Raw genomic sequence first — 26,371 nt, 5'->3', positions numbered from 1 at the left:
TTACTGATAGTATTTTCGGAGTTGGGAAGCATGCCAAGTATTCTTAATGGGGCTCCCATCCGAAGCTGCTAGTTTGTAGGTTCCCGGCCGAACGATCTCGACTACAGTGTAAGGTCCTTCCCAGTTCGGCATAAGCTTGCCCTGCTTTGTTGGCATAGAAGTTGCCAGATCCCGGAGAACCATGTCCCCAACTCTGAAGGAACGCTTTCGGATACTCGAGTCATAATATTGAGATGCTTGCTGTTGGTATCGGACGTTCCTCTTATGGGCGGCTTCTCTTTCCTCTTCTAGGAGATCCAGGTTGCCTCGGAGGCCATATTCATTGGTATCGGGGTTGAAGACCTGGGTTCGGTAAGATTCCAGGCCAACCTCAACTGGAACAAGCGAGTCGGTCCCATAAGCCAACCGAAACGGCGTTTCTCCTGTCGAAGAGCGAGGAGTGGTTCGGTATGCCCACAGGACCCAAGGGAGCTCTTCGGCCCACAGTCCCTTAGCTTCTCCAAGGCGCTTCTTGATTCCGTGAAAGATGATCTTGTTAGCTGCCTCGATCGCCCCGTTTCCTTGGGGATGGCCGACCGAGCTGAACCTTTGTTGAATGCCGAAGCTGGCCAAGAATTCTTTGAACTTCCTCCCAACAAACTGAGTGCCATTATCGGATACACACACCATCGGTATGCCGAACCTCACAATTATTTGCTCTAGGAAGAATTTCTTGGCGGCCTGTTCGGTGATAGCTGAGAGCGGTCGGGCTTCGACCCACTTTGTCATGTAGTCAATGGCCACTATGCAGTATTTGGCTTGCCGGGTGCTGGTCGGTAGGATTCCCACTATGTCGATGGCCCACATGGAGAATGGTATTGGGCTGAGGACCGAAGTCATTTCTTCTGGGGGTTGCTTCGGAACATTGCTGTGGATTTGACACTGTCGGCATTTCTTTGAATAGTTGGCTGCATCTTCTCTAAGGGTTGGCCAGAAGAAACCCTGTCGGAGTATCTTTAGGGCTAGGGATCGGCCGGCCAAGTGTTCGCCACAGATTCCCTCGTGCACTGTCTCCAGGGCCAGAAGCTGTTCTTCTGGATCCAAGCATCGGAGCAGGGGCCGAGATACTGATCGCCTAAAGAGTTGGCCCCCGATCAGTGTGTAGCTAGCTGCTCGGTATTTTATTTTTTGGGCTTCCTTCTTCTCTAAGGGCAAGAACCCCTTCTCTAAGTAAATTCTGATGGGGGTCATCCAATTTATGCCTTGATGAATCTCCAAGCAAGCTTTCTTGTCGACCGAAGGCTTTTTAACCTCCGTAAAGTAGATGGACCCCGTCAAATTTTGTGTTTCGGCCGAGGCTAAGCGAGAGAGAGCGTCGGCTCGGCCATTGTCCTCCCGACCGATGGCGCTTAATTGGAATGTTTCGAAAAACTGAGTTTGTTCCCGTACCTTAGCGGCGTAAGCCTTCGTTCGGGGCTCTTTTTGTTCATATTCCCCGGAAAAGTGCTTGACGACCAGCATGGAGTCACTGAAAGCCCTTAAATGCCTTACTTCCAGATTTTTTGCTAGGCCCATTCCTGCCAGGAGGGCTTCGTATTCGGCCTCATTGTTGGTCAAAGGGAAAGTGAATCGGATGGCTTGACAAATCTCAAATCCATCGGGACTAGAGAGGATCAATCCAGCCCCACATTTAGACTCGGCCACCGACCCATCTACAAACAACTTCCACTTTCCTGGAGTCCGGATGAGCTGTTCTTTCGGCTCCAAGTCCTTCGGCCCTGAAAAAATGCACTCCACCATGAAGTCAACCAGGGCTTGGGCTTTGATGGCTGTTCGGGGAACGTACTCTAAGTCATACTCCCCCAATTCTACACACCAGGCGACGACTCTGCCCGAAGCCTCCGGTCGGCTGAGGATCTTCTTCAAAGGTTGGTCGGTTACCACTTGTATCGTTCGCCCTTGGAAATAGTGTCGCAATTTTCGGGAGGCCATGACCAGCCCATATGCGAACTTCTCGGCATTCGGGTATCGGGTTTCGGCATCCCTCAACATATGAGACACATAGAAGACCGGATGTTGGTTCTTCTCGTGCTCCTTCACTAAGACCGCACCAAGGGTTCGGTCACTTACTGCCAAGTACAGCTGGAGGGTCTCTTTCGGATCGGGCCTTAGTAGTAGGGGGGCTTTAATCAGATATTCCTTTATTTCTTCGAATGCCTTTATACAGTTCGGCCCCCACTCAAAATTCTTCGCTCCCTTCAAAACTTCAAAGAAAGGGAGCGCCTTTTCCGCCGACCGAGAGATAAACCTACGGAGGGCTGCCAGTCGCCCAGTTAACTTCTGAATGTCCCGAATGGTCTTCGGGGCTTCCATTTCTAACACTGCCTTTATCTTCTCAGGATTCGCTTCGATCCCCCTTGCACTGACCATATACCCTAGGAACTTGCCACTACAAACCCCGAAGGTGCACTTGGCGGGGTTGATCTTCATGTTGTTCCATCTTAGGGTCTCAAAGCATTCCTTGAGGTCATCGGCGTGATCTCGAAACAAGGACTTTACTATCATATCATCGACGTAGCATTCCATGTTTCGGCCTATCTGATCGGCGAAGACTTTGTTCACCATCCTTTGAAAAGTGGCCCCCGCATTTTTCAGACCGAAGGGCATCTTGATGTAAGCATAGGTTCCCTTCGGGGTGATGAATGCTGTCTTAGGAATATCCTCGGCATCCATGGCAATCTGATGATAGCCTAAAAACGCGTCCAAAAAGCTGAGTATTTGATAGCCAGAGGTGGCATCTATCAGCTGATCAATGTTCGGCAGAGGGTAATGATCCTTCGGGCAATTTTTGTTGAGGTCGGTATAATCGACACACATTCTCCATTTGTTGTTTGACTTTTTGACCACCACCACATTCGCCAACCACTCAGGATACTCAATTTCTTCAATAAACTTGGCCTCCAGTAACTTCTCCACTTCGGCCTCAATCACCTTCTGCCTTTCCACAGCGAAGTTCCTCTTCTTCTGCTTAACGGGCACAGCCTGTGGATGAACATTTAGCCTGTGCCGAGCGATCGACTCATCCAACCCCGGCATATCTTCGGGCCCCCAGGCAAAAACATCATGGTACCGACGGACCACATCAATCACCTTTTCTTTCAACCCTGGTTCCATGTCTTTACCGATCCGAACCATTTTTCCCGAGCACCCAGCGTATAATTCCACCTCTTCGGTCTCAGTGCCTGGTTCGGCTATCGGGTTTGAAAGATCATTTCCAAACTTTTCCAACTCAATATGTAGGGCATGGCCGCTGCCCCCAGGACCATCTTCGGTTCGGCGCCGTTTGTTTCCTTCGGCGCCGCCTAGATCCTTGTCTTTCTCCAAGTCCTCCAGCATAATGATCCGAGCGGCCTTCTGATCACCTCTCATCTCCCCCACTCCCTTCTCGGTCGGGAACTTCAACTTGAGATGGGGAATAGAGGCAATGGCTTCGAAAGCAGTGAGAACAAGTCTCCCCAAGATGGCATTAAAAGGACTCTCGACTCTGACCACATAGAATTTGACCTGTTTTTCCACAGTATAAGGGGATTTACCGAGCAACAAGGGCAAGTGGATCGTACCTTCGATCGGGACGGGCTGATTGCCGAACCCATAGAGAGGTGCCTCATAGCAGGTATCGATCTGCTTGCCTTCTAGGTTCATCTTCTGGTAGGTGTTGTAGTAGAGGACGTTAACAGAACTTCCCCCATCAACCAGGACCTTCCAGATCTTATTTTGACCGATCACGGGATTAATGACCAACGGATCCTCGTGCGGCAGCATAACATCCTCATAATCTTCTTGTGAGAACATTATAGGATACGACTGTTTGGTGGAGTTGATGCTATAGAGGTTGTAGACCTGTCGGGCGTACTTCTTCTTAGCTGTCTTGCTACTTCGGTCCAGAATTGTTCCCCCAAAAATCGTTCGGACCTCACCTCTGTACCTCTCACCTTCTTCGGGCGCCTTCCCTTTATCTTCTTTGGGACCCAACCGATCCCTCAAATCCTTAACATACTGGTTCAAATCACCAGCCTTGACCATCCTTTCTATTAACTTCTTCAAGTGGTAGCATTCATCGGTATTATGCCCGTTGTCCCGATGATAGTCGCAATACTTATCTGAGTTTTTCTTGTAATCTGGGATCTTCATCTTCGGTGGCCGAACGAATCCTGGTTTCCCCTTAATCTCGTTCAGAATCTTGGAGACAGATGTATTCAGAGGAGTGAACACAGTGTTGTCTCTATCTCTCCTTCGTTCGGCCCCTCTATCCAGCTTCTCATCCCTTTCATCTCTTCTGCCTCGGTAGCCATCATTTCTTTTTCACTTGCCGTCCGAACGGGAACTGTACCGATCATCCTTCCGATCGCTCTTGTGTCCCCCAATGGATTCCATCTTCCTTCGGATGCTTTCTCCCCGCAAATAGATGTCATTCAGCGACTTGGGGGGTATATCGTACAAAGATGATCGGAGCTTCTTACCCTTCACCGGATCCAGACCAGCCGTCAGGAACCCTGCAGCCTTCACCTTATCCAGGTTAGTGACCATCCCAGCTTCTTCCTTGAACCTGGCCAAGTAATCGCCCAACTCCTCATTAGGTCTCTGTCGGCAATGAATAAGGGCTTCTGTATCCTTCTCTCTTCGGCACAAGTGAGAATAGTGCCTCAAGAACTTGCGTTTCAATTGATCATAAGAACTGACCGACCTTGGCCGCAGGGATCGGTACCACATCGTAGCGGATCCCTTTAGGTAGGTCTTGAACATCTTGCATAGCATGATGTCGCAATGCCCCATTCCGGTCATCAGGGACTCGTACTTGTCGCAATGATCGATCGGGTCGCCCTTCCCATTAAATTCATTCATCTTCGGGAACTGTCTCCCTGGGGGCGACCGATATTGCTCGATCTCTTCGACTATCACTGGCTCATGGGTCAACGTCTTGTCCCCAAACATGACCTTCTTCATTCGGCGGAGGCGGTCTCTAACGTGGGGGCCTTCTTCCCCTTCGGAGCCTGAAGGTGTGACATGCTTGTGACGAGGCCCTCGGGAGTGCGACTCGGAGTCCGAAGACCCGTCTTGGTCTTCCCGATTCTTCTTCTTCTTTCCTTCGCCTTCTGGCGCTCGGTCTCCTTCAGCCTCCAAGGCCTCCCGGAGGGCTCTCTCCTGGAGCTCAATTTCTTCCCTTTGTAGCTGGAGGGCCTTCAGCCGCAGTTCATCGGCTTCCCTCTTCTTGGCTAATCGGGCAGCTTCTTGCTCTTTGGTCTTGGAAGATTGGGCTTTAGCAGCCTGCTCTTCTCGTCATTTCAACAGCATCTGCTGTTGTTCCTCGGGGGTGGGCAGCAGCCCTTCGGGACTGTTGCCCAAGTCAAAACCGGGGTTTGGGTTGGAGGTGTTTCCAGTGGTTTGTTCGGTTGTGTTTGTCATGGTGTTGTTTTACAAGAAATTCTACTTGCAGTTTCCCACAGATGGCGCCAATGTTGGAGCCAAAGTTCTGCCGGATGCCGAAGCCTGAAAGTGACCTGAAATAGAGAAGAATGCGAGGGATTGTCCCCCCGATTCACCTCCGGCGTGAGAATAAGTTAGTGGCTCTAGGAAGGGGTTTATGGAACTGCAAGCGTAAGTGTGTATGTATGAGTGTGTATGTGAATGTGTTTTACCCCTGATTTACCTCCTTTATATAGGGGGACGAGGATCCCTGTTGTGTAACGTCCCCGCCCGATGCGGGAGGGAAGTGATGGCGAGTTAATGAGGCGGGATCTCCGCCCTTCGACCGTTGTGGACTAGGAGCGTTGATGGACGTTCAAATAATGGGCTGGGCCTCTCTTGGGCCTTGGCGTATTGGGCCGAGGCTTATATTCCAACAGTGAGCATTTACGGAAGGGGATTAATATTAATCAGAGTGCCGAACGTGAACCTGGGGACGGGGTCACATATGATTGTTATGCTTAATTTATTCATTGCTTCAGGAGAAGCGAAGCTTCTACGTTGGTGAAATCCAAGTGAAAGCAGTTGAGTCGCGTCTACGTTTCAGCTGATGCCATAACCTCCCGACAAACTGGTTCATCCAATTACATAACTGCACAATGTCCTTCAAAGACAAACCTACATGATGCTAAACATCATTTCATTTTGGTCTCTGTTACGGAGGCTGTGGTTTCGTGTGTTGCAATGACTGTTTAATCAGACATCACTTGCTGAGAATTGAAAATGATTGGTAGAAGGAGCAATTGTAAATTAAGGTGGACTTCCAGATTGTGAGTGAATTCATTAATTGTGACTCCCTATGCTGATCGAGTAAAACACTTGTCAACAACGAATCTCTCACTAGCTACATCAACATACATGCGATGATGCATTAACAATGGAATTTTCCAGCTGTTGTGCGATATGTTTTTTAGTTGTGTGGATCTGCAAGGAGAATAAATAAGCATTTCGCAATTACATTCAAGGAACACAAATATTTCGAATGTCTGATGCTGGTGGCAGCTCTTGTTCTATTCACCTGAGCATGTTAGTCTAATGAATCTTTGTTTAAAAATTCGGTGATTAATCACGATTCATTCTTGTTCAGAAACTCGCCGAAAAGATTAAGATTTGGATTAATTTCTGATCAATTCAATTAATCCCCGATTAATTCTTGTTTCGTGGCTTCACCGATTAAAATCGTTTCTCGTTTTCTATCTGCTGCCTGCTTATGCAGGAATTGCCGACTTGGATTGATTACTAAGCGACTTGACCTACATTACCAAGTAAGGTGGGTATGTTGGGCCAACACAGTCACTCCTGCTTGTGAGATCAAGTTGTATCATCATTTTGTTAGCTGGTGATCACTTGTTGTCATGTGTGGTCACATGTTATGATCCTTGTTTTCTAGTTTATTGCCGTCGTGATGATGAAAACGTAATTGAGTCTTTTGTCCTTGGTGTAAGGTACAAGAAACATAATAAGCAAAAAATTTATCACAAGAGCATATCTTAATTTGTGTATTATATTAATCAAACGCCAGCTACAAGCCTACAACTTATATTATCATGGCTTACAATAAACAGATGCAATATTTGCAAGCAAGCCCTCAGAAAAGATTCTGGAGGGCAGTTCTCACAATACCTTGTTTAACATTCACAATATTAACAATCAATTCATGACAGAATTACACAGGACAAACAAGTCAAACCAGCCACATTAATATACAATCCAAGATTGATAGTGTTACCAGACAAATTTTAATCATGCATAAAGACACATAAAGAGGATTAAAAGACTTGCAGCTCAATAAGAAAGTTTACTTTGCTATTGTAACAAAAGCAAGCAAAACCTAGAAAATCTGCAAATAGAACCGGATATAATAACAAAGCCAACTAAAATTCTTAACGAGATTCTGGCAAACCGTCTTTTGACAAATTTAAACAAACCACAAGATAATAGCTAGACAGACAACAGCTACAGAAGAGTGAATATTGTTCCCAAAAGGCAACACACAGTTGCAGCATCCTACATACTCAGCAATTCACACAGTACACTCATGGCAGAACACACCTTACATTTCTTGCCCTTCCTCTTCTTCGTCTTCAAAATAGTCCCCCTCCTCATCAGCAGTTGCATCCTGGTACTGCTGATACTCAGACACAAGATCATTCATATTGCTTTCAGCCTCTGTGAATTCCATCTCGTCCATACCTTCACCTGTATACCAATGCAAAAAGGCCTTTCTCCTGAACATAGCTGTGAATTGCTCACTCACACGCCTGAACATCTCTTGAATTGAAGTCGAGTTCCCAATAAAAGTAGAAGCCATTTTCAAGCCAGTGGGTGGGATGTCACAAACAGTTGACTTGACATTGTTCGGGATCCATTCAACAAAGTAAGATGAGTTCTTGTTCTGAACGTTGATCATCTGCTCATCAACCTCTTTGGTGCTCATCTTTCCTCTGAACACAGCAGAAGCAGTCAAGTATCTACCATGGCGGGGATCAGCTGCGCACATCATGTTCTTAGAATCCCACATCTGCTGGGTAAGCTCAGGCACACTCAAAGCACGATACTGTTGGGAACCACGGGATGTAAGAGGTGCAAAACCCACCATAAAGAAATGCAGCCTAGGGAAGGGGATTAAATTGACAGCCAGCTTCCTGAGGTCAGAGTTCAACTGACCAGGGAAGCGCAAGCAACATGTAACACCAGACATTGTGGCCGATATCAAGTGGTTTAGATCACCAACTGTTCATATAAATCAAATCAAATAAATACCAACATATAGCATAAAATGAGTATCAACTAAACTTACAAAAACCAGGACGCACAAAAGAGGTTTAAGAACTTACAGCTAGGTGTGGTTAGCTTCAAGGTACGGAAGCAAATGTCATACAAGGCCTCGTTGTCAAGAACCATGCACTCATCAGCATTTTCAACAAGTTGATGGACAGAAAGAGTGGCATTGTAAGGCTCAACCACGGTATCAGAAACCTTAGGCGATGGGAAAACTGAGAACGTAAGCATCATACGATCAGGATACTCCTCTCTGATTTTTGAAATCAGAAGTGTGCCCATTCCAGATCCAGTTCCTCCTCCGAGTGAATGACACACCTGAAACCCTGCACAACTAACACAAAAACTCAGCACAAACACAAGAATCTGTGGCATCAACTTTAGCATTAGTTTCTCAAAATAAAACATAACGAAATCATGAGAAAACACATGAGCATATGAATCTACCATTACATATAATCTAATGCACTCAATTAACTGACATAAAGATATACATACAAGTGGAGAATCACATGCTTGTATAAATCCATACAGATCTCTATATATATTACTCTGCAACAGATGCTGACCTAGAGATTGAACAAAAACAAACAAATTATGAAGATACTAGCTGATGCAAATGTATATAACAATGAAAACAGAGGGGGATACAAAACACTAACAACAAATCATTTTGTTGCAGTACTAACTTAGAGGTTTAAAGAACACACAGTGACACATGTCATGAAGAAACACATGAGAATGTAGTCGTATCTATATCTATAAACGAATGCGCTCAGTTAACTGAATGAGAATCACATTCTTGTATAAATCTATACAGATCTCTATATATAGTACCCTGCTAGATATACTGACCTAGAGATTGAACAAAAACAAACAAATCACGAAGACACGGTTGAGATATATAACTCTTGTGTATGAAACCTCCGCATAGAGATTTGGATCCAGGTATACAAGTCAGTGCAAATGTATATAACAATGAAAACAGAGAGAGAGAGAGACAGAGAGAGAGAGATGTGGACCTTGAAGACAGTCACAATTCTCAGCTTCCTTTCTGACAACATCAAGGACAGAGTCAATCAGCTCAGCGCCTTCAGTGTAGTGACCCTTCGCCCAGTTATTACCCGCACCGGACTGGCCGAAAACAAAGTTATCAGGCCTGAAGATCTGACCGTACGGACCAGATCGGAGACTGTCCATGGTTCCAGGCTCCAGATCCATGAGCACCGCCCTGGGAACATACCTCTGAGAACTGGCTTCATTGTAGTACACATTGATTCGCTCCAACTGAATGTCGGTGTCGCCTTGGTAACGCCCCGTCGAATCAATCCCGTGCTCTGCGCATATCACTTCCCAGAACTTTGCTCCGATCTGGTTTCCGCATTGACCGCCTTGAATGTGAAGAATTTCTCTCATTTTCGCTTCTTTTTTTTCCTTTTTTCTACAGAGAGAGAGAGAGAGTAATGTGCAAGTGTGAGTGACTGTGAGAGATGAAATGAGGGGCGGTGACTCTGAGCGTCTGTGTATTTTATACAAACACACAAGGTTGGGTTGGGTTGGGTTTTGATTATATTATACTCCTCCTATCTGTTTAGGGTTTGTTTGGATGGGGTTTTGAAATTTTTCTTTTCTGCGTGGACGGTCCAGATTTAGTTTATAACGGCAGCTTTTCTGGCTTGTTTGTATTTTGCTCTTGTTATTTTTTAAATTTTTTTTTTTTGTAAGGATTGTTATTTTTTAAATTTAAATATATGCAAACAGCTGTACAAAATCAGATTTCAACTCTCCAAGAGCGTCTCTACGAGCACCCGCAGCGCATGTAAATTGGGTGCCCAACTCCCGCCTAGAAAAGAGTAAACTGGCCTCGGGCACTGGTCACGCGTTGGAGAAGGAAAAAGAAAAGGGCAGGTGCCCACCACCCCGGCCACAGCCCAACTGCAGTGCACGTTTTTCAAAATCAAAAAAGTAGCAGCAATTGAATTATTTTGTGTTGCTTTTGTGTATAAATGTAGCTGCCATTCTGATCAAAAAAAATATATCCGTTAATTTTACAACGGTTATATTTATATCCGTTACAATTTTTAGCCTATAAATATTAATTCATTTTTACTCATTTCATACTTCATCTCTTTAGATTTTTTTCTCTCAAAAAATTTTTCTATTCCAAAATCATGAATCCTAATAATTTTCAGCCTCCAAATTCACAAAATTCATACCCCAATCCTCAAGCTCCAAATTTAAATTTTCCATTTCAATATCCAAATCCATATTTTCCATTTGTCCAAAATGCTAATATGGAAAATACTCAATTTTCAGATCAACGTAATCGACCCAACAATTCATTTCCATTTTCGAATAATTTATTTCCATTTACTCAAAATTCACAAATGTATCCTTTTCCATATGGCCAAAATTTTTCAACATCAATTCCGCAATATGGAAACGATCCGACGCCAACAAATGTTCAAGAATCTCCACTTTCACAATTTTCTACTTTTGATAGTAGAGATGTCATAGATTTAAATGAGAACAACATTGAAGTTGAAGAGATACAAGATATACGAGATAATAATGTTCAATGGAAATGGGAAGAAGATAAGCTTTTAATCAGTGCTTGGTTAAATGTGTCATTTGATCCACTAGTTGGTACTGATCAGAAAGGTGACACGTTCTGGGAACGGATTCATCAGTATTGTGAAGAAAGCGATCCTGGTATTGGGAATGGGAAGGCATGTATTTCTTCGTATTGTCGATGCACTCTCAAATTTCGATCCATACTTCCAACAAAGGGTAGATGCATTGGGAAGAAAAGGATTATCACCACTACAAAAATGCACTACAGCCATGCGTATGTTGGCATATGGAGTGTCTGCTGATGCTGTTGATGACTATGTGCGAATTGGCGAATCAACTGCGATTGAATGCTTAAAAAAATTTGTGACCGATGTTATTTTGGTTTTTGAAGAGGAATACTTGCGAAAACCAAATTCAAATGATGTTCGGCGTTTATTGGAGATGGGAGAGGCTCGTGGGTTTCCCGGTATGATGGGGAGTATCGATTGTATGCATTGGCAATGGAAGAATTGTCCTAAAGCATGGAAAGGGATGTTCATGGGTGGTCACAAAGGTGTTCCAACACTCTTACTTGAAGCTGTCGCCTCATCTGATCTATGGATATGGCATGCCTTTTTTGGAGTTGCTGGATCTAACAATGACATAAATGTCTTAGAAAGGTCTCCATTATTTGATGAAGTGCTAGAAGGCCGTGCCCCTTAAATTAATTATACGTTGAATGGCAACAATTATAATTTGGGGTACTATTTAGCTGATGGAATATATCCAGAATGGGCTACATTTGTGAAAACAATTCCACGCCCACAAGGTGAGAAGAGAAAGTTATTTTCCAAATATCAGGAAAGTCAACGAAAAGATGTTGAACGGGCATTTGGTGTGTTGCAGTCTCGCTTTGCAATTGTACGTGGCCCTGCACGATTCTGGGATAAAGGAGATCTCGCTAGAATTATGAGAGCATGTATCATACTTCACAATATGATTGTCGAGGACGAAAGAGACACATATGCTACTCCATTTGGTCCGCTACCATGTTACGATGACACAACAAATGGAATACCGGAACCAAATTTAGGGGAGGAACCTTTTGTTCCGTATGAAAACTATATTCAAAGAACTACCCAAATTCGTGATCGACAAAAATTTCGCCAATTGCAGAATGACTTGGTGGAGCACATCTCACAATTCGACAATAGCCGTTAAATTATTTAAATTTTTATGTTTAGAATTATGATTATGTTGCTTGTGTAACGTTTTTTTAATTATATGTTATGTATTTTAATTAATGAAAATGTTTTATTTTAAATTTTAAATTTATGTAAATTAAAAATATTCTGTTAATTTTAATTTTACACTAACTAAACTATTATAATTAAATCATAACTAAGCTATTATTATTAATCATATACGGTTAAATGTAATATACAAAAGAGATGTGTGGGGTCTAAATATTTAGAAGTAGCAATATAATAAAAGAAGTGGGCAGTGGTGGGTTGGAGCTGGCTGGCCAACTTTCAGAACAGCCCTGTTTTTGCTTGCGTGTCACTGGGTGGGGTTAAAAACCTGGACGTGGGCGTCTCGCCCATTGCTGTTGCTCTAAGACCATCAGCAACGCAAAGCCCGGATCCAAGTTTTGTAGGACCCATTTTCTGAGCCACGCAAGCAAAATATAGTTTAGTTTTGGAGTTGTCTGTGTTGCTCCACCGCATTAGAGCCCGAATCCGCATAAATGAATGATTTCATTCATTCATTCACTTCATATATTATATTTGATAAACACAAGCCGTAAACCTTTTTTTTATTTATTATAATAACATAACTTAAATGATATTTAAGAAACAAAATATATTATTAAACACACTCATAATTAAATGAAAATACATAACTTGAAAATGCATTACAAGAATACGAAAAACATAAATTAAAAACATAAAATTAAAAACATGACATATTAAATAAATTAACGATTATTATGAAATTGCGAGATATGCTCAATTAAATCAGCTTGTAGTTGGCGATGCTTCTCTGTGTCACGAATTCGAACATTATTTTGAATATACCTTTCGTAAGGAATAAAAGGTTCTTCCTCTAGAATCGGTTGTGATAAACCATTTGTTGCATCATCGTAAGTCGGTAGAGGACCAAATGGAGTGGCATATGTATCTCTTTCATCCTCGACAATCATGTTATGTAATATGATACATGCCCTCATTATTTTGGCGAGATCTCCTTTGTCCCAAAATCGTGCTGGACCACGTATAATTGCGAATCGTGACTGTAATACATCAAATGCTCGTTCGACATCTTTTCTTTGGCCTTCTTGATATTTTGCAAATAATCTTCTCTTATCACCCTGGGGACGTGGAATAGTTTTAATGAATGTTGCCCATTCCGGATAAATTCCATCTGTTAAGTAATATCCCATATTATAATCATGACCATTAACATTGTAATTTACTTCAGGAGCACGACCTTGTAGCACTTCGTCAAATACCGGTGACCGGTCTAATACATTTATATCATTATTAGAACCGGCAACTCCAAAAAATGCATGCCATATCCATAGATCTGATGAGGCGACTGCTTCAAGTAATATAGTTGAAACCCCTTTATGGCCGCTCGTAAACATTCCTTTCCAAGCTGTAGGACAATTCTTCCATTGCCAATGCATACAATCAATACTGCCCATCATACCGGGAAATCCGCGATCCTCACCCATCTTTAATAGACGTTCGTTCAGCTTTTTCGTAACACGCACCGTATCGTTGAGCCCCTTCATTTATTCGTTGCCACCTTTTCTTCATAGCTATAGCTCCTCTTTTTATAAGCCCTGGAGTACTTTCTTCACAATACTCGCGAATTCGATCCCAAAATGCTTCACTTTTTTGGTCATTACCGGTTATGGGATCGGTTCATACATTCAACCATGCACTAATTAGAAGTTTATCTTCACTCCACGTCCACTGAGAGATACCTTCTCGCGCATTTTCGACTTCGATGACATCATCATTAAGATCGATAATATTAGTATTATCGAAAGCAGAACCTCGTGATTGTGGGGAATCATTACTAATAGTAGTTTGTTGGGTTCCAAATTGTGGGGGTATATTTTGAAAATTTTGAACAAACGGGAATTGTGAATTTTGTGAATGCGAAAAATACGGATTTGGAATGGAAATTGAGAATTCGGGGCTTGAGGATTGTAAGTTGGATTTTGCGGGTTTGAAAATTGAGAATTTTCAATATTTGGATTTTGGGCATATGGTAAATATGGATTTGGAAACGGATATGGATATTGAGTATTCGGAAATTGGGAATTTTGTGGGTTTGAAGCAGAATAATTATTTGGATTCATCTTGTATCCAAATTTGTAGAAGAGAGAGTGTGAAATTTTTTATCAGCAAACTTCTTATTTATAATGAAAATTTTGGAACGTTATAATTTTTAAAATTTTTTAAACGTTAATATGATAACGTTAATATAGACGTTATATTTGCAGGGTCTGTATGAAGTTCAGTTAAAAAGAAAAGTGAAAGTAATTGCATGAATACAACTTTGATTCAAGAGACAAGCCCATGTGCTACAAAACAAAAAAAAAATAGAAAAAGCTGCACAAGTTGGCTGGCCACCAACTCGGGCCCCGGCCAAGTCCAGTTTTTCCTCCAATGCAATAAACGAACATGGATCCAAGGACAGGTCGCCAGCGCAGCACTCAGGCCTGCGTTGGAGACGGTCTAAGTCTCTAAGGGGACGTTTGGTTCGAGAGTCGGTATGGGGTTGGAATGAGGAATCGGGTTAGCATGGTATGGGGTTGAGGTATCATTTTTGATATCAGGTGTTTGGTTGTTTGACGGAATGAACATTTTTTATTTAAAATATTTTTAAATCATTAATTTTAATAAATTCAAAATATTATTTTAATTAATATTTTTTTATGTATCTTTGAGTTGTTGATTTAGTCTTGTATCAAAAATATATATTTAATGTATAAATATAGATGAAATAAAAAAAACTTTCATTCCTCATACCCATACCTGAAACCCACCTCCCTACTTGGGTATGAGAATCTCATACCTTGTGGGTTTGAGGAATGGGTTTCAAAATGATTTTTTCTTAACCAAACACCGGGTATAGGTTTGGAATGGAGAAAACCCATACCTGATACCTGAACACCTCGAACCAAACGACCCCTAAAAGTCTCTAAGATTTTGTAAGTCTCTAATTGGCTGTGTTCACTTCATGGAATGGAATGAGGGGAGAATGGAATGAAAAATTATATAGAAGTTTTAAGGAGAAAGAAGAAAGTATGAGATAATGGTGACAAAATATGAATGTAGTTAATTTTTTTGTGAGAAAGATTGTGAAGAAGCATGATGTTGAAATGGAATGAGCATTCCTTCCAAAACATGTGGGTTAGAGTTATAGTTAAAATAGTAAGGTTGGAATGATGGAAGGAATGACAATTATATACATTTTATTTGATCAACACCATTTTGTAGTACAAACTTCATTCCATTCTCCCTCCATTCCATTCACTCCAAGTGAACACAACCTAAGTCTCTAAGAGCTGTACAAAAGCAGATTTCTTGGGTAAAACAAATATATATATTATAAATAAAAAATTATAGAAAAAAAAACAGTTAGTCAATTTTATGATATTAATTTGTCCACCCTTCAGATTTCACATCATCTTTTATCATATTCAAGCTATATATATTATATTTATAACAATTAAATATAGCGGTCATTTGTTCTATTTTTCTTAACTTGTTTATGTAAACAAGCAGAAGCATTTTTAAGAAGTTGAGAATGCTGTTGTTCCCTCGGAGCTTCTATTTCTTTTTCAAACGTTTTATTAACTTATTTACTTATCACTTCTACTCCAATTCTTTAATTTAAGCGAGAAGTCACTTGTTTTAAGCTAACCCAAATGGCCTCATAATAATAATATATGATTCTTAAAATATCAGCGATCAATATAATCAATCTTATTTCAGCACAATATTTACAAGTTTCACAAATTTTATATTATTACATGTCCAATTTAACCAACCATTTTTTGCCAGCACATGTTAGAGATGCTCTTAGAGCATCGACTAAAATATTTGAATATTCTGTATTAAATTTGTTGAACCTCTAAGACATTGTGCTTCGTTCGTACCGACTATATTGATTGGTTATATTTTAGAATTAGTATGTTATTATTATTTTGTGTCGTTACAAATAAAATATATCCGTTGAATATGTTAATAAATGATGTGTAATATTCTTACAGGTCTCTGGAGGTTCAATAAATATAGTCAACATCACGCTAAAAATTATAGACAAAAGAAATGCCTCATTGGAGTTATTTTTTCTTATACGATCTCTATGATTTTTTATGCAAAATATATAGTAATTATTTTTAGTTAGAAGTTCAATATGGTTGGAGATGCTCTTAGCACCTAAATATATTATAAAAACGGTTTCTCTAATGTGTGCCCATGGGCACACAATAAGCACCAAATTTTATAAGTTTGGTGGATTTTGATTGGCTCATGCTTCTTTATAATGCTTCTTTATAATGTAACGTAGATTATAATAACGATAAATCAACACTATAACAAGATAGGAAACAATAAGTGAGTATAATACATGTATCGACATATTAAAGAATAGGTACATACAAAATCAGATAATCAAGAAACTGAAGCAATTACAGAATCATTAGAAGAAGTTCATTATTATGTTCAAACCTTAGTGAAGAATAAAACATAAGTTGTTTCAAGGATCAGATTTTGTCTACCGCTCTAGTATGAAGTACCAGTTGATTCTAGTACACATACCTGATTATTCGTAATCAAATCTGAAGCATTTTTAAGTTGGAATAGACTAATCGATGTTATTTGATAAAGACGATACTAAATTTGATTTCAGTGTTAGTCGTTTATAATCCTGATTAGTGCACTAAAAGTCAACAGGTATGAAGTTATTAGTCGTATTTATTAATCGAAGAATTGATCGAGTCAACAAGTCAATGGTCCAAGAGTCAAGCTAGGCCTTATGTTTGTTTCCAGGAGTCGAACAACTTTCAAACAAAGTTAAATCAGAAAGCGGTGCCAAAGATTCAAACTTATATATATATATATATATATATATATATATACTATATCTTTGTTTTGTAAACAATTATTATTTTTATTTGTTAGGATTTCGGTGATTGAACACCAATATCATGGAATTATTATTTTATGTCATGTGTAGGATTTAGAAGTACTGCTTGTTGTTCACCGATTTAGAAGTGCAGGACAGGATAGGGAGAGAAACGAATGTGCTGGAAAAATATCTGCAGCCCTTGGATGTGTAAAAAATGGATGGTTGTGATTAAGTCTCTAAAGCCTCCAAAAAATATAGTCTCCATAGAACTTTCTTTTATATGTGTGTGTGTGTGTGTGTGTCTATATATATATATATATATATATATATATATGGGGGGATTCTCCTTAGGTATCCAGTAGAATTAGTAACTTATGTTGTGTTTGGTTGGAGTAAATGGAATGGAATGGAAAGAGTGAAAACAAAAGGAAATATAAAGTGTAGAAGGGAAGACTTTGAAAAAATAATAGCTAGTGCAAATTTTGTATGATAAGATCTGGGTAGAAAATAAGTATGATAAGGAATAGAGCATTCCTTCACAAAGTGGAGGGTTTGAACTCTAGTTAAGGGTGATAAGAATGGAATGGCGGATGGATTGAAATTATTAAACATTCAACTAATTTATAGTGCAACTTTCATTCCATTCCCTCCAATTTTATTCACCCCAACCAAACACAACATTAGTAACTGTTATCAAGAGCCATTGATATATGAAACAAAAAGGCGGTCAAGACTAAAAGTAGAAAAAGGACACAACATAAAATTAGGAGAGACACGTACCATACATTCAAACCCTAGAAACTAGGAAGAACATGTACATGACATATTGACATGCTTACTTGTATTTATGCTCTCTAGTTCAATTTTATGTTGTGTAGTTATAGTTGTATTTAAATTAGTTATAATATAATACAAAAATATCTTTATTACAAAAGTTAAAACTATTAAAAATATATAGTTTTAAAAACACATAACACATTTATAATTTTTAAATAAAATGTAATTTATTATATGTTATGTAAAATTAATTGTGCACAAGATTTTACATAACATAAAAAAATATAAAAAAGGTATAAAATGTTACCAAAAAAAGAACATACAACAAAAATGAAAGTATATAACAAATAAATTACATAACATGGGGAGAAAAAGTTAAATTATAGAACAAATACACTACAGATGTAGCAGTGAACAGCTAAAATAATTACCGAACATAGTACATAATAGTACCTAACATCAAATATAATTAAAGACATATCAGTGAACATCTAAAATAATTGCCGAACATAGTATAGAAAAATATATATCATCAAATATAATAAAGGCTACAAACAATTACAAAACACACACAAATATATAAAAGTGTGCAAATTAATTACAAAATAATAGAATAATATATATTTTTCGTGTTATTATTTTGATATTTAGTACTACGTTATACTACATATTCTTTTATAATTATTATAACAGATTTAAGTTTTTTATGCATTTTTCAGTTTCTATATGTGCTATATATTATCTGTTTCATAACATTTATTTTGTTCTTTTTATCCTTTCACTTTGTTATGTATCAAATAAATAAAATCACAGAACTAATCCATTTGTTACGTAAGTTTTTGTGCTCTCCATTTAATGTGGGCCGCCTGTTTATTGCCATCTTTTTGTTAAAACGGTTATAGGGACATGTACGTGCATTTAACAAAACTCTTCATGGCAATCCTACGGCTGAGAATTGTAGTGACCAAGTTACCCAGATTAAAAGGTTTTATATATATATATATATATATATATATATATATATATATATATATATATATATATATATATATATATATCAACGATTTAATTTAAATAGGGTTTGCTTATTAATTCATTTTTCATGAATCGAGTTGAAAAAATTTAGATCGATTTACGTGGAATGGGTTGCTAATATAACCTCAACTTGACTAACCAATTAATAAAACCAAAGATGGAAAAAAGTGTATGTTGGTATCATTGTAAACAATATATGTCAACCAAATAATCCATCTCACCAATATTACTTTTTTCGGCATCATGCTTCTGTCCTCGCTTTTTTCCATACAGAGATATCGAATTTTTAGCTACATTTGCATTCCCCTAATAGCTGCTATGAGTTGAAGAGCGAGTTGAAAGTTATGGGGTTTTCACAGTGCCGATTGTGGGCAATGGCTATTACAATGAAAGCCATACATGTTTTCAATACAATACAAAAAAAAACTATCTTCTTGAAATATCCCTTAGTTTACATCTGCGCCCTAGATGTTCCCTAATGAGATCTATTGCAAACACACCCAGGTAAGGGGTTTGCATAGAAATTTTCTTCTTCTTTTGGTGTTTCACCAGCCAATCTAAGATATGGTGCTCCAAGCCTGTCGGCGTGTAACCTCTTCACCTGTGAAGAAAATTCTTCCCAGCTTATAGTACCAGCATCCAGTTCATCTATCGCTCTTACAAATTTTAATCTACAACGCACAAGGGAAGAAAATGTTAATATTTGAGCTATAACAATATTTTCACAAAAAATATAACAAACCTGTCAGGGTTGATAGTCTTTCGAAATCCTTGAAACCTCCTGTGCCCCTGTACTGCTTTTGCCATATTCCCGTCATATGTGTATATAAAGACGTCGCTTTCAAGGGCAACAATGTAATCCAGAGCTGCGAGGCGATTCTGATATTGCTGAAAGGGCTCCAGTTCTTGTTTTGTGGCAAGAGTGTTGTGTGTGAAAACATTTGGAAATTCTGATTTGAAGGCATCCATGCTGCTACGACCATAAATTTCACCCGCAACTATGTATATGGTTGTGGAGGCTGGATAACCCATGGCCTTGAGAAACAGAGCAGCTTCTCTTGGGGACATAGGGCATCCCCCCTGTAGTCTTTTCTCATTGCCGTCTATCTCCTTTTCTTTCCAGTGGGAAACATTGTACCTCATCATACGAAGTTCCTCTACCTCATCAACTGTATGGTTGTGATTGCAGCCTGTGAAAGCAAGCATGTCTTTCTCATATCTGCATATGTGATTAATCGAATCAGTTCCTGTCTCTGACAAGCAAACATGTTAACATTTTAAGTCGCATGCAATTACTAATTACCTCAAATGAAGGGCAACATAAGGTTGGCCTTCACTCTTAAGTCTATTAACCAATTTCTTTCCAAGCTCCTCAATCTCCTCTGTGTAACGAGTAGCCTCATAATTGGCACGACACCTAAGCCTTTGTATAGAGCCTGGAAGGCCATTGTTAGCTAGTCTTGAGTCTGTGTGGGTAAACTGCACCACTTTATGCTCTTTCAACAATGATGCAATCTCCTGTCGGTAGTAACTTGCCTGAGAATAGAAAAGGGATCGAGGCTTTAGTCTTGAACAAATACAAAAGGTACACGTTGAAAGAGTATTTGTAGGGATGGGAAGAATTCGCCAGACCTTGGACCAAGATATAGGAGTCTTTTGGTAAGGCGTTATTGCTGCATATTGTGGTGGCAGTGACTCAACTACGTCAATATCATGTTTCAGAACTTCAGTGAAGTGGTTCCAATCGAAAATATCCTTGAATCCACTAGAAAGGCATTGATAATTAGGTATGCTGAAATCATTTAAAAATATATATATATATAATGCTACAGCTAGACAAGGACGAAGAGTAACATACCTAGGATCCGACCAAAAGGACTCATGATCAAGAGAAGGAAGCACCAGAGTTGCATTCATTAACTTCGCAATTGCAACCATGTCGCATATCTGCATTTGTAAAGAATTCATCTTAAAACTATTTTCAAACAAACTAGAGAATTCGACTCATCTTAATTCTGAAACATACTCCTGTTCTCATTTGATTCAATCCGCCATTGGCATTAATGAGAAGATAACCATTCGTAGGTGATCCTGCATGCACGTAAAAGAAGAAAAAGAGAGAAAAAGGTTTGGTAAGCAAAGAGTAATGTTGATGCAGGAGTAAAAGATACAAAAAAGGTGAGGATAGTTGAATATACTTATTTGAATTTTTGGGCGACCGATGCACTGATAGTAGTCCTCACTGTATGGCTTCGTCCAAATATTTGGAGGCTGCATAATCCAGAAAGAGATGAAGATATGTACATGTATGCTAACAGTAGAAGACAACACAATAATCTACAACACATGATATTTTCTGCTATAAGCATTACAAAAGTTATCTAACAAAATCTGATAACTCCTAGAGCATCCTGACAGTGAACTAGTCAGCATATTTCTAACGGATTTTCTAGTGTATGCCCTAATAACCAGTTTTTAATTAGGTGGTGGATTTCTATTGACTCTAAACCCATTAATAATGATGGTCCCTGTATGCATAAAAATTTACAGCAATCAAAATCCCCCACCTAAGTAAAAAGTAGTTGTTAGTGTGTGCCCATGGTCACACACTCAAAAGACCCTATTTTTATAACAAAAAAAAAAAAGCAATCAGCATAACGAGAAACTAGTGAAAAGCCTCAAATTACAAGGAAACTTACGGGGTAATTTTCTGGAACACGTTTAGGCATGGAAGAAAATTCATCTTCTTGAGCAGCCATGACAAGCTGAGTTTGATGCAAAGGTGGAGCCCATGCATTAGGAATAAATAATCTATTTAATCTCCTACCATTATTATTATTACCGCTAATAATGTCCAAGTTGTAATGAATACTGGAAAGCACAAAAGAAATTTTAATTAACGTGGAAACCACAAGCAGTAAAATCAAGCCTCCGAGTATTGTCCGTCCCATATTCTTCCTGGATTTCATGGAATTCGAAAAATGAAAAATCCTATTGACGATATTATTTGAATTTAGCAATGCACCCGCAAAGTTTTTGTGGTGGCTGGTGCAACATGCATCGTCACCTAGCTCGGTTGTGGGTGTCTTTTCGCCGTCGGGAATTAAATCAACGACACGGCGGCGATGAGCTGTAACTCCGCCGCGGGGACTAGGACAGGTGGAGCCACCTGATGGCATGATCAAGACCGGATGGAAGAAGACATGAAAGGAGAGTTTCTGGTAAAATTATGTTAATTCTATTAGAGTATAAATATTTGTATCTCCCGGTTTATACGTATAGAGAGTGAATGAGAAGGATGATTATATAAACACGTAGAGATACAAATACGAATACAAATTGATAGGAAGTGCAGAGGTAAAAAAGGTTTCTACACAGGAAACAATCTGGTTCAGACGATGATGAAGATGATGATATATAGCATCATAGAATTCTAAACATCACATTCTGTTTCTTTTTCCTTTTTCTGAATTGTGTTTTTTATTATTTTATTATTTTTATTTATACATCTAAATATATAACATTTCGAGTCAAATTTATAATTTTTTTCATATTTCAGTTTTATTAAGTTATATGCAGTTTATTTACTCTACTTACATGTATCGCCTGGATTCGATATCTGATCTGAAACACAATAGGATAAAAGCAGTCTGAATAATGAAAGTATAAAATGAATAAAATAGAATTTTGTTTGTTCAATTTGAACTCATAATTTAGATTCATGTGACGTGTCAAATAGTGAAAGTAGTTAGTATTTTGAGTCACTACTTAATGTGCATTATAATATTAGATTGTGATTTTTAAATTTTTACTAATTTTTTTGAAATTGAGAATAATATATACTAGCTCATATCATGACCATGCAAATGAATTTTAATATTTTTTATTATTCACACACATATATATATATATATATATGTATATATAGATAAATTTAAATTTTTATATCATGAAGATGTATTTGTATTTAAACAATATGTATTTTTCTAATTACATTAATTTTCGCCTACATTAATTGTTACTATAACTACTTTAAGTAATGAACACAATTTATATCATAGAATAACAAAATTTCAATTTCTAGTTTTCTTCATCCCCTTCCTCTGTTATAGTCACAAATCCTAATTTTTAATTAATCTTACGTTCAAATTTCTTCGTTTTCAAAAAAATTGATCACTTTATTATATTATATTTTACATTATCTTTCGAATGATATCACTTTTCTTCATCATTTAAATACTCAATTACCACAATAAAAAATCCCTCAATTTATATCGATACATCATCCATACAGAAATCGATAAAATAGCAGATTTGTAATCGATGCTAAAATGTTAAGTATAACTCAGCCAACACAATTAATGGTTAGTCAACGAAGAGTTAAATTAGGCACATCCAGTGTCTACCCATCTCTTTTTACATCTAATAAGGTAAGAACCGTGTGAATTGGTCCCACAACAATGGTATGTGTTCAAATTTTTTGTATTTAGCTTATTTAAATACTATGTTTGATTGTTAATTTAGTTTTAATAAAATCTAATAAGATAGTACATATGTGCATTATGGTTGTTGGAATTATAAATGTGTGAGTGATTTTTATGTGGGACATATGTCTACTATTATTTGTAATATGCATCCTTATTATTGATTATATATTTCGTAATTCGATTATCTTTGTGATTTCATTTGTTGCTAGATTTATTTATATTCAATTGTGTTAATTGATTTAGTTGAGAAAATTATATGTTGTTATTACATTAATGTCTTTTGGTATCAATTGTTTAATTTTTTTTATATCTTTCGAGGGAGTGTCATATATGATGGTTTTTTGACCGTACATGACGATTTTAACTTGTTGTTAATTAACAATTTTGTGTCATTTTTAGATGACCATGTTCTGGTACCTAGCATGGCTTGCATGAAAGTTTGAAGGACGGGAGAAATCATTTTGTACTTAAGGGATGCCTTTGTGCAAATGGAATCTGTCATTTATAGACGAAGAACCTACTTTGTATTTTGGTGGTCATCCGCATTGGGGAGTAGTGGAAGGAGATCAGGGAAGGCCTTGCTCTGTATTCTAACAGGTTGTCCTTGTTGGAAAGCTCTTAGGATCTTCTCGAAGACATTTCTTAAAAGGCCCTGCTCTAGAGTCTAGTGGGTTGTCCTTACATTTCGGCTAAGTCATGAAACGACGATTATGTTAAGCTTGGGTGAATTCGAGTCTGAATGAGATTAGAAAAGCCATGTACTGTCCGACACGTTTCGAGACCCATGGCTAGGCCTTATCACATTAGGCCACTTTCAGGAAGGCGGTTAGAGGGGAAACTGAATCCTAGTAGGTTTCTTAGGGACAAGAACTATGTATGGCTTGATCCCATATAAATAGGAGTATGTAGTTTTGTTGTATTCATTGACAGTTCTTGTGAGCCAGAGACTTATGGTGAAAACCCTAGTTTTATGTGCAATGACGAACCCTAACCTACGATCTCAACCACCCTACACTAGTCACCACCCTCATTGAGAAGAATCCGGCGATAAGCCATCATCAATGATCTTGATGCTGTTATCGACCTCAATTTTGTAAACTCCCACATTTCTCATTATTACGAAAATGTTGATGCTTTCATCTTATATTAACAAACGAAAAAGTCATCCTCACCTTATCAACTACCGTTGTATAGATACTATTTATAATGTATATCAACAGTGCAAGGGTTTTTAGTGCGTTAGCAACAGGCAAGGGTTTCTGGTTTATATCTTGATAGTTCAATAAAATTTCTATATTGATATCATTGTTGTTGTCCAGTGAAGCACTACTGCATTCATCTTATTCTTCAACAACCCTTTCTTCAATTTCAACCATATCTTTGTTGGCCTCCTGCATTATGGCATCATAATCATCATTAGGAATTTGACATGTGTTTCGATATTGAGCTACGTCATAGAATTGACCTAATGATCATCATGCATTTCTTTTGATTCTTCTTCATTTAAGATGCTCAAAGAAATGGGTGGTCAAGTAGCATTGGATACAACCATTGTTGTAGCAAGTTAAAGTGAGGGTAAATTAATTCTTCAAATTGCCCCATCATTCACAATATTCTCGTAAAATTGCTCAAATTAATCGATACTCTCATATAATTGCTGAAATTATTCGACTATGCTAAGATGTACAGAGAGGACTACCTCATTTGAACTCAATCTTTGAATAACTTGTAAATATGATGGTGATTAATTCCAAAAACCTGTGATTTAAAGGCATTGCCAATAATGATATCACGAAGACCACGACAACTCTTATACTTGTAATGCTTATGTCATAATATTACATTCCATCACGCTACCGGCTACAGGGGGAGCTGGCCTAGGCTGGTGCATAGGGCCTTGTTATTTGGTGGACCACAAATTATATATATATATATATATATATATATATATATATATATATATATATATATATATATATATATATATATATATATATACTAATGTTTTAATATGAGTCTATTTAATTATAATTTAAAATTTAATAATTGTAGTGGGTCAACTATCATTACACCAGTGTTTTTGCTTTAATAATAATAATCAAGTATTAATTTTTGGCCTCAAGTATCCGTTCACCTGAATAGCCACTTAAAATATATACAAGGTCAATTGGATCACTGACGAGTCATCTTCTTCTCACATATTACATATGTACCCAACCTGAGCCTCTACTTCTCTGGTCCCGTATCTAATCCCCCGATTCTTCTTGTTTAATTACTTGATTTAATATTAAATCTTAGGGTTTCAATATGACGGGTAAAAGAAATTTTGCATCCGGAAGTTCGAAAAAAAGATAGAAGAATAACTTAGACAATCTTTCAAAAGGGTCCATAAATAGGTATGTGAAGCCTACATCTATTCTTGATGAATCTTTGCTTGCTCAAATTATAGTTGTAAATGATGAGAATTTAGATACATTTCTTGATAAGGTTTTCTCTGAAACTGTAATTGTGGATAATGATAATTTAAATCATGGGAATGCTGATGAAAGTCTAGAGCATGCTGTCAATCATGTAGTGAACGATGAATTTATGATGGATAATCAGGGTGTAAACAATGAAAATTTAGATATTTTTATTGGATCCGAAAAATTGGGAGAAACGTAATTGATTTTTTTGAGAGAAATTGGTGTAAACAATGAAAGTAATTGATTTTTTTGGTAGAAAAGGGACCGCCAAGAGTTAATACAATGAATAGAAGTTTTAATAATAAGCATACACTTGATCTTTTAGATATGGAGAAAAGCTTGATCGACCATGGCTAATATATTCTCAGAAAATTGATAAAGTATTTTGCTTTTGTTGTGTGTTATTCAAAAAATAGAGTTTTGTGTCAAGTATTTTAACTACAACAACTAATGGGTATAATGATTAGGAAAACATCTATTCTAGACTTGGTGAGCATAAAAATAACACTGATCACCTTAACAGTTTAACCGATGGGATGGAGGTAGAAACAAGGTCGAAAAAAGAGAGTGCAATTGATTCTTCTATTCAAAAAGCCATAAAATGGAGAGAAAATTTTG

General features: G+C 38.2%; 4 protein-coding genes and 1 pseudogene across 4 annotated transcripts; 1 reads left to right on the top strand and 4 right to left on the bottom strand.

The window, feature by feature from the left end:
- LOC108194582 (uncharacterized) lies at positions 1 to 4,170 on the bottom strand. The gene has a single exon (XM_017361541.2). The coding sequence runs from the start codon at positions 4,168 to 4,170 to the stop codon at positions 1 to 3; it is 4,170 nt and encodes a 1,389-aa protein (XP_017217030.2).
- Positions 4,171 to 7,341: 3,171 nt separating this feature from the next.
- Positions 7,342 to 9,872, bottom strand: LOC108196196 (tubulin beta-1 chain). The gene is made up of 3 exons (XM_017363368.2): positions 9,306 to 9,872; positions 8,340 to 8,609; positions 7,342 to 8,235 (listed from the first exon to the last, which is right to left on the bottom strand). Exons 1-3 carry the CDS (start codon positions 9,697 to 9,699, stop codon positions 7,556 to 7,558), a joined length of 1,344 nt encoding a protein of 447 aa, XP_017218857.1. The 5' UTR covers positions 9,700 to 9,872; the 3' UTR covers positions 7,342 to 7,555.
- Positions 9,873 to 11,004: 1,132 nt separating this feature from the next.
- LOC135147609 (uncharacterized) lies at positions 11,005 to 12,146 on the top strand (annotated as a pseudogene).
- A 668-nt stretch (positions 12,147 to 12,814) lies between these two features.
- Positions 12,815 to 13,633, bottom strand: LOC108194581 (uncharacterized). Its single transcript, XM_017361540.2, has one exon. It carries the CDS (start codon positions 13,631 to 13,633, stop codon positions 12,815 to 12,817), a length of 819 nt encoding a protein of 272 aa, XP_017217029.2.
- A 5,329-nt stretch (positions 13,634 to 18,962) lies between these two features.
- LOC108195627 (O-fucosyltransferase 28) lies at positions 18,963 to 22,234 on the bottom strand. Its single transcript, XM_017362611.2, has 8 exons — positions 21,501 to 22,234; positions 21,000 to 21,072; positions 20,828 to 20,892; positions 20,660 to 20,748; positions 20,434 to 20,566; positions 20,105 to 20,337; positions 19,544 to 20,020; positions 18,963 to 19,472 (listed from the first exon to the last, which is right to left on the bottom strand). Exons 1-8 carry the CDS (start codon positions 21,978 to 21,980, stop codon positions 19,277 to 19,279), a joined length of 1,746 nt encoding a protein of 581 aa, XP_017218100.1. The 5' UTR covers positions 21,981 to 22,234; the 3' UTR covers positions 18,963 to 19,276.
- Positions 22,235 to 26,371: the final 4,137 nt, after the last annotated feature.

Source organism: Daucus carota, chromosome 7, assembly GCF_001625215.2.
Source record: "Daucus carota subsp. sativus chromosome 7, DH1 v3.0, whole genome shotgun sequence".
NCBI lineage: Eukaryota > Viridiplantae > Streptophyta > Magnoliopsida > Apiales > Apiaceae > Daucus > Daucus carota.
The sequence above is the reverse complement of the archived record's forward strand: the minus strand, read 5'-3'. Positions and strand labels throughout refer to the sequence as shown.